We start from the raw sequence: 8,955 nt of genomic DNA, 5'->3' as shown, positions 1-8,955 counted from the left end.
ACTGAAGCAGCCTAGCTTTAGAAAACCCTGAGTAGATCTTGATCATTTTAGGCCCTTTGTAGACTTATAGTTACGTTTAAAGTTTTTATTAGACTTATATAGCCTACAGAATATACACATGGTATACACTGTCCAACGAAATGCTTACTTGCAGGTTCCTTCTCGACAATGAAAACAACAACAGGAAATAATAAATGATGAGAATACGAACATGAAGTAAATGGCTCAATAGAATAAAATATTTTTTTTATTCTGATATGATCTGTGACACAGACAATATCTTGGTGTCATTATACTCTTTATATTGTGCTTTAAATATGGACTATGTATAGATTCTGTAATAAAATGGCATATTCATTTATTAAAAAGAATAAATATGAATATCTCAAAGTTTGAATTGGAGAAACCTGGAGGATGGTTCCTTTGCTGTCATCTTATCAATTATCTGAATTCCTGGAGAGGAAAGATTTTTATGTTATTGAACAGGGCTCTTGTCAGCTGTCTCGGAACCATTACTGTGATTGGGTCCTATAGTTGGAAACGGTCCTTTGCTGCTGTGTTTTGCAAGCAGCATTTGGGAGCACTGGCTATCTCAAGAAAAGGAGAGGGGTCCAGCTGCATACGGTGCCTTCGGAAAGTATTCAGACCCCTTGACTTTTTCCAAATGTTGTGACATTGCAGCCTTATTCTAAAATGAATTAAATAAATGAAAATCCTCAGCAATCTACACACAACACCCCATAATGACAAAGCAAAAACCTGTTTTTTTTAGAATTTTTGCAAATGTATTACAAATTCAAAACAGAAATACCTTATTTATATAAGTATTCAGCCCCTTTGCAATGAGACTCGAAATTTAGCTTAGGTGCATCCTGTTTCCATTGATCATCCTTGAGATGTTTCTACAACTTGATTGGAGTCCACCTGTGGTAAATTCTATTGATTGGACATGATTTGGAAAGGCACAGAACTGTCTACATAAGGTCCCACAGTTGAAAGTGCATGTCAGAGAAAAAAACAAGCCATGAGGAAGAAGGAATTGTCCGTAGAGCTCCGAGACAGGATTGTGTCGAGGCACAGATCTGAGGAAGGGTACCAAAACATTTCTGCAATATTGTAGGTCGCCAAGTGCACAGTGCCCTCCATCATTCTTAAATGGAAGATGTTTGGAAACACCAAAACTCTTCCTAGACCTGGTCACCCGCCCAAACTGAGCAATCGGGGGAGAATGGCCTTGCTCAGGGAGGTGACCAAGAACCTGATGGTCACTCTGATTGAGCTCTAGAGTTCCTCTGTGGAGATGGGAGAACCTTCCAGAAGGACAACCCTCTCTGCAGAACTCCACCAATCAGGCCTTTATGGTAGAGTGGCCAGATGGAAACCACTCCTCAGTAAAAGGCACATGACAGCCAGCTTGGAGTTTGCCAAAAGGCACCTAAAGACTCTCAGACCATGAGAAACCAGATTTCCTGGTCTGATGAAACCAAGATTAAACTCTTTGGCCTAAATGCCAAGCATCACGTCTGGAGGAAACCTTGCACTATCCCTACGGTGAAGCATGGTGGTGGCAACATCATGCTGTTGGGATGTTGTTCAGCGGCAGGAACTGGGAGACTAGTCAGGATCGAGGCAAAGATTAATGGAGCAAAGTACAGAGAGATCCTTAATGGAATCCTGCTCCAGAGTGCTCAGGATCTCAGACTGGGGCAAAGGTTCACCTTCCAACAGGACAACACCCCTAAGCATTTGGACAACAGAATGCAGGAGTGGCTTTGGGAAAAGTCTCAATGTCCTTGAGTGGCACAGCCAGAGCCTGGACCCGATCGAACATCTCTGGAGAAACCTGGAAATAGCTGTGGAGCAACGCTCCCCATCCGACCTGACAGAGCTTGAGAGGATCTGCAGAGAAGAATGGGACCAACTCCCCAAATACAGGTGTGCCAAGCTTGTAGCATCATACCGAAGAAGAATCCATGCTTTAATCGCTGCCAAAGGTGCTTCAACAAAGTACAGAGGAAAGGGTCTGAATACTTATGTAAATGTCATATTTCCGTTTTTGTTTTAATATAAATTTGCAAAAATGTCTAAAAACCTGTTTTTGCTTTGTCATTATAGGGTATTGTGTGTAGATTTACGAGGGGGGGGGGAAACAATTCGGAGTAAGGCTGTGACGTAACAAAATCTGGAAAAAGTCAAGAGGTCTGAATACGTCTATGTATGCAGACCACTCTATGGCCCATCATCTCTGAGGCCCCTCTCCAAAGCCAGGATCGTCACTTCTGGGCCTGACACATGAAGCGGATACTTTTTTCTCTTTACCTCATAGAGGATCGTGTCCAAATGACTGACAACACACAAGATCTAAACTAATACACAATGAACCCATGACCGGTGCACAGTGTCCTTCGCCCCCGCCTGCTGAGCACTGTTTTCCGTCAGGTCTGTTAATGTTACAACGAGGGAAGGAGCTAGCTAGCTCGGCTAGGACATCGGTACACAGTGTCCTTCGCCCCCGCCTGCCGAGCACTGTTTTCCGTCAGGTCTGTTAATGTTACAACGAGGGAAGGAGCTAGCTAGCTCGGCTAGGACATCGGTACTGTTTTCCGTGCACTGTTAATGTGGGAAGGAGCTCCTTCATCGCCCCCGCCCCGCCTGCCGAGCACTGTTTTCCGTCAGGTCTGTTAATGTTACAACGAGGGAAGGAGCTAGCTAGCTCGGCTAGGACATCGGTACACAGTGTCCTTCGCCCCCGCCTGCCGAGCACTGTTTTCCGTCAGGTCTGTTAATGTTACAACGAGGGAAGGAGCTAGCTAGCTCGGCTAGGACATCGGTACACAGTGTCCTTCGCCCCCGCCTGCCGAGCACTATTTTCCGTCAGGTCTGTTAATGTTACACCCCCGCCTGCCGAGCATGCACGGAAAACCTTTCCGTCAGGTCTGTTAATGTTACAACGGGAACCTTCGACGCCACTACGATCATCACAGCCCACTACGAGACTCATGAGCTAGGACAACTGAGCTCGGCTAGGACATCGGTACACAGTGTCCTTCACCCTCGCCACTGTTTTATTGCAGAGCATTGTTTTCCCACAGTTCCAACGTCAACAGATTACACGTCAATTTTAAGATAAAACATTGCACAATTAACCCTATCAATCACGAGACAACACTGTTTGTAAGCTTTTAAATGATATCAAACTCAACCGTTTATCTTTTCAGGTGATGAAGAAATGGATGCCTTATGGGTATGGTGGAGTATTCAAAATGGGTCAACTGAGCACCTTTATCTCCTGAATGTTTTGTCATTCAGGTTCAAAAAGTCACTTTCTGACTACTTCTTTCATGGGCAGACATGTATGGAACATTTTGTTTAAATCAAAAGGGTTTCTGTCAAAAAGGGATCTAATTCAAATGGATTTACCCTATGATAAGTTTCATTCCGTGCTTCTACACCTGCATTGCTTGCTGTTTGGGGTTTTAGGCTGGGTTTATGTACATCACTTTGAGATATCAGCTGATGTACGAAGGGCTATATAAATAAAATTTGATTGATTGATTGATTGATTCAGACCATTTTATTCAAAACCGAAAACTCATTCCTCCAATAGGTGGCAGTATAGTCATATCATTGAGGGGTCTTGGCGTTGGAGAGGCCTGAGAAATAGGCCTGAGAGATGGTCTAAAACTTACCCACCAGTAGCTTGCAGTGTAGAGAGGGGCCTGAGGGATGAGGTCTAAACTTATCCCACCAGTAGGTGGCAGTATAGTGAGGAGCCTGAGAGATGATGGGCGCGTTCGAGAGGTGAGACTGACTGAGCTACAAATCACCTTGCATCATAAATAACTATTCAATATTAGTTGTAGATGAGTCAGTCAATCACAATGTACCCATGATATATCACGGTTTTAATGCTCTCGAACACAGCCAATGTCTGCAGTTACACTTTATTGCAAATAAAGTCAATGGAGTTGAAAGATTCAAAGCCGGATGTTCCCATGTCTGTACGGTTGCCATCAGTTAACACAGCCACAAAGTAAAATTGTCTGTATCGTAAACATTCATGAATACAAACAATTTGCCTTTCGGTATTCATTTAAGGTTCGGTACAATGTTAGCAATGTGTTGAAGGCTAGGGTTAATGTTATGTTTGTTTCAAATCAGTGTTTTAAGAATATAAATTGTAGAAATGGGCGTGGTTTATATATTTATGGCTGGGGTAACTAGTGACGCCTCAGTGGTATTGCTAGCGGAACACAAGCCCCCATATTGAGCTTGGCTGTGAGCAGTACGGTTGTAGTAAGCTGCACATACCCAGGGATGGTCTTCCTTTAATGCATGTAAATTAGACACAGATGGTAAGGGTACAGTAGGTGTTTTTATTTAGGAACAGTGCACCATAACTTGTTGAGAGATGTCGACGCGGTCGGAGAGAGAGAAAGCCCAGAAACTGAATGAGCAGCATCAGGCCATTCTGTCCAAAATGCTCCGAGAGGACGACAACAAGCACTGCGCTGACTGCGAGGCTAAAGGTAATCTCAGCTGCTGAAATACAGACAGCGAAGCTGGGTTAACCCACCAAGTGGTTGTGGTTTCATATACGCCATCCCACCCAGCCACACATGGGAGTTTGACTTCTGCCTGAGTGTGAATGAGCAAGCTAACAGACATTGGCTAGCTAGCCAAGGTACACCGGTCATTCCATTTGACAGGGTTGATAGCTTGCTAGCCTAGCACGATGGAAGCAACACAAAAAGCAGGTATTGGCTCCGATGTCCTTCTCTCCAATTTATTTATGAGCGGAAAAACAATGTCGGAGACCCGTCTACGATAACGGAGGGTAATCAGTCTCCAGTATTGACAGCACACAAGTCAATAAGGGCGGATCATACAATCCTGATGTAGCAGTGACTGTCAAGCAGGTTTTGATTCAGTTCAGCGAACCACCCATCTGTGATTAATGAATGCCTCTTGCGTCATGATGACGTGTTTGCTAACATTTACCTTTCGTTTATGGACAGTCCCTATTTCCATTTCACTATCAGCTACAAGTGTGTTGAGCATTGATCAGTCAACAGCATGACGTGTCCATATTTCATACAACTGGGTCCTTATCTGCTTTGCCCTCGAGAGTTTCTCTGGTTGGTCTCAGTTAGGCTTTTGAGATGTGACTGTAGTTGCCATAGCTCCGAGAGTGTCCAGACTGGTTCTCACGTGGTTGGGGGATGCTGGTTGTTTGATTGACAGATAGGGCCAATGAACAGCAGAGTTTATGGATGATGCTGTAAAATGAGGGATACATCCAGGAAGAGGACAGGTGACAACTGACAACAACTTTGCACTATCCTTTGTCAGACACAAACGTTGACCTGGCACACACTACACATTGCTCTTTCAAATTCCAGATTCACCTCCATCTGAATACAATATATTTTATAGCCTACATGGGTATTATCCCAGGAGTGTGTTGTCCAATTTGTGCACTATACACCCACCCATTGCTAAATATCCTGGACAGGCTCTAATCTGTAGAATGGTTCTATTTGTTTTCTATTCTTAGCCTATGTAATCCTGCTTTATGTAACACTGCATTATAGCTCAGTCAGGTAAAAGGAAGTGTCAGTGTTTGTTTATTAAGTGAAGGCTCCACTCAAGCTGCATCCTTGGGTGCTTTATATGTGACTTTGAGTTTGTGTGTGTGTGTGTGTGAGGCATTTGTTCCTGTAAATTGTGTGTGTGCATAGCCTATGGGTTATGATTGTGAGATGATGCTGTCAGCTCATTTGTTAGCACTGTGTTAGAGAGAGAGAGAGGGCTCACTCCATACTCGGGTGTTGCTTATCTCCTCTCCCCATACTGCCTCTGTCTCTCTACCTTCTCATTGCCTAAGCTCTGGTTTCTATCTCTCCAGTGTCCACACAATGGGAAAGGAAAATTACCCAGCACCCTTCACTGCTTCTCCTTCCATGGCCTACAAGATGGGGCAAAGAAGTGTGTTTCTGTTTTAATGGCTTCCCACCTACAACTCAGGTTTCAGGACAGTCTCCATGTTGCTTTACCAATATCCATGCCTTTGAGATCAGAGCTGGGGTTGTTTGGAGTCTGGACTATACACTTGGGAATTAGTGGTAAGACCTTCATCAGGCTTAGGGGTCAACTCTTCTCTGCAATCAGAGGAAGATATTTCCAGCTGCTTTCTTCCTCTGCGTTGTCATGCTGCAGTAAGGGTTGATAGTCATTTGACTTCACCCGTTACTGACTAACAAGGGCCTGAGGCATCCTCGCTTCACTCACTATTTAGTCAAATACGCAAGCTGGCACAGACGTGTTGCGCTGTCTCTCTTTCTGTCAATATGTCTCTCAATACCACGTATCTGCCCTTTGTGCTAGTGCTGAAGTTAGTATTAGCAAGAGGGAGATGGCATCTCTCTCAACACACACCCCCAAAGGCATGTTAACCCATGACTGGTAGAGCAGCCCTCTGATAGGCTGGCCCAGGCCGGGTGGGTGTGGCTCAGGTTACATCATCAAGCTCCATCTGATCACACACTATCAGTTGGCTTTGTTGTGCCTAGCCTACTAAACCCAGACCACACAGGAAGAATACCTCTTGTTTCATTTCCACCTCTGCAGTGAAACGGGGAGAGGGGGGCTAGGTTGTGTGTGTTTCTAGACAGCCAGGACTATGTGTGACAGACCTGCAATAATGGTGAATAGGTGGGGTGTTGGCCCGTAGCTTTGACTACTGCCGTGTAACGAGTGACTCACCTGAGCTGCTCAGCTGTAATTCCACCCTGCCCGCCTGTGTCTCTGTGCCTGTAAACACTGTGTGCACACTGCCCTAAATTCTCAGGGTGTGTGTGAACAAATGTTAGTGTATACCTCTACTGTTGCTGTGTCTCAAGGCACGTAAACCTCTGCTAGAACAGAGTGCTTTCCTTTTCGATCATTAGACTTGCCTACTTGTGCTAGGACCGTAGCATGTGTTTATTGGTAGGCTATCATCTGGCATGGCAGAGGCACTCTCTCTGCGCTGGCATGATTTTCTCTGTGTTGGCACGGCAAGCTTGGCAAGAAGGCCAGATGGGCACAGAGGGTTGTTCTGACCCCCCCGGATACCCCTCTCTACCTCTCTGTGTGCCTGTGGGAGCCAAAGCCCATATATTGTATGTTAGCCTCACACGATGACGCCTAGTCTGCTTCTACACCTGCATTGCTTGCTGTTTGGGGTTTTAGGTTGGGTTTCTGTACAACACTTTGAGATAACAGCTGATGTAAGAAGCACTATATAAATACATTTGATTTGATATCCTGCATGTTTTTGTGAAGCACCTTTTTGTGAGCCACTATTCAGGAAATCCAGTGTTTCTGCAAGAGCGATTAGCAACATCTCTCAACATTTGTGAGAAAGTGCTCCATAAATATATAAACTTCTCCCATCTTCGCTGTGGGGCGGCAGGGTAGCCTAGTGGTTAGAGCGTTGGACTAGTAACCGGAAGGTTGCGAGTTCAAACCCCCTGAGCTGACAATCTGTCGTTCTGCCCCACTGTTCCTAGGCAGTCATTGAAAATAAGAATTTGTTCTTAACTGACTTGCCTGGTTAAATAAAGGTTAAATAAAATAAATAAATAAAAGTCCTCATGAGGCCTGTCGTCTGTTCCTCTTATCACCAATAGGTGGTGTCAGAATCCCAATAACTCAGTGGGTCAAAGTCAGGGAATCGATGGAGAGGAAGCCTCATTTTATTATCTCTCAACCCAATACTTTGTGTTACTTCATTTTCTTCAGAGGACAGAAGTAACCTAGTAATTTGAATGTTATCTGATAACGGGGTGGTAGATGCCCAGTCGGCCCTATGGCTCAGAGCCAGTATCTACAAAGCATCTGAGTAGCAGTGCTGATCTAGGATGAGTCTTGTCTTTTAGATCATAATGAATAAGACTAATATAGACAGATCCTAGATCAGCTCTGGTACTCTGAGATGCTTTGTGGATACAGGACCAGGTGTCTGCGTTCAACATAGACCTCATTGACACACACACAGCTCAGTCGGCTCCGACAGATCCAGCTCTGAGGCCCGTCAGCAATGGATTAAGTGAATGTCTTTATGCAACAAATGTTAATACATCGAACCGCATCATGTCGAACCGAAATGCATTTTCTTCATTCCTCTAATGAAACCCTTTCGAAATAAAACTTATCGTTCCTGTATCATATCAGAGGCCATCTATCTAGATGCGTATGGAATAACCCTTGAAACGGAGGATGCTCACCCCTAGTGTTTACCCATGTTCCATTCATGCTTGTAGAATATGTGTATGCTGTGTGAGTAGCTGCAGTCCTTCTCTGAACACGGCTGGCCTTCTCTGGGGACTAGTGCCACAGCCTTGCAATCCAACCTGGACTGCACTGCATCCAGCCACCACCAGGGAGCAGCAGAGTGCTGTTCTCCAGTGCTAGAGGAAGAAGTTGTCCCCCTACCCACAAATCTAAGATCAGATAGGGCCTAAAGGTTAGTATTAGCAGGCCTATCTGATCTTAGATCAGGTCAGGGGGGTGACAAATATCTAGCCTAACTCTGTTGGTGCGGCAGGGTAGCCTAGTGGTTAGAGCGTTGGACTAACCGGAAGGTTGCAAGTTCAAATCCCCGAGCTGACAAGGTACAAATCTGTCGTTCTGCCCCTGAACAGGCAGTTAACCCACTGTTCCTAGGCAGTCATTGAAAATAAGAATTTGTTCTTAATGACTTGCCTAGTTAAATAAAGGTCAAATAAAAAAAAAATCAGTGGTTGAGTGCAACTTGTTCCTCAAGCACTTTTGTCACTGATTGGGTGGATTTAATTTTCAACAGCTTTGAACATTGGTGACACAGACAAGTCCAGGAGTAGGAAGTTGCTGAGATGACCTGTCAGTGTCTTCTGGAGAACTGTCTTCTACAGCCACCAGCTTCCCTGTTCT

General features: G+C 44.7%; 1 protein-coding gene across 7 annotated transcripts in view; it reads left to right on the top strand.

The window, feature by feature from the left end:
* Positions 1-4,228: 4,228 nt before the first annotated feature.
* smap1 (small ArfGAP 1) overlaps positions 4,229-8,955 on the top strand; it is a 100,583-nt gene continuing 95,856 nt past the window's right edge. For 5 of the 7 annotated variants that reach the window (XM_052498587.1, XM_052498584.1, XM_052498581.1 and 2 more), the window contains exon 1: positions 4,229-4,529. In XM_052498587.1, coding sequence (XP_052354547.1) covers positions 4,412-4,529 — 118 coding nt within the window. In that variant the 5' untranslated portion in view covers positions 4,229-4,411. The remainder of the gene's footprint in view (positions 4,530-8,955) is intronic. The other 2 variants (XM_052498586.1, XM_052498583.1) reach the window with 1 other exon arrangement.

Source organism: Oncorhynchus keta, chromosome 36 (genome assembly GCF_023373465.1).
Source record: "Oncorhynchus keta strain PuntledgeMale-10-30-2019 chromosome 36, Oket_V2, whole genome shotgun sequence".
Lineage (NCBI taxonomy): Eukaryota > Metazoa > Chordata > Actinopteri > Salmoniformes > Salmonidae > Oncorhynchus > Oncorhynchus keta.
The sequence above is the reverse complement of the archived record's forward strand: the minus strand, read 5'-3'. Positions and strand labels throughout refer to the sequence as shown.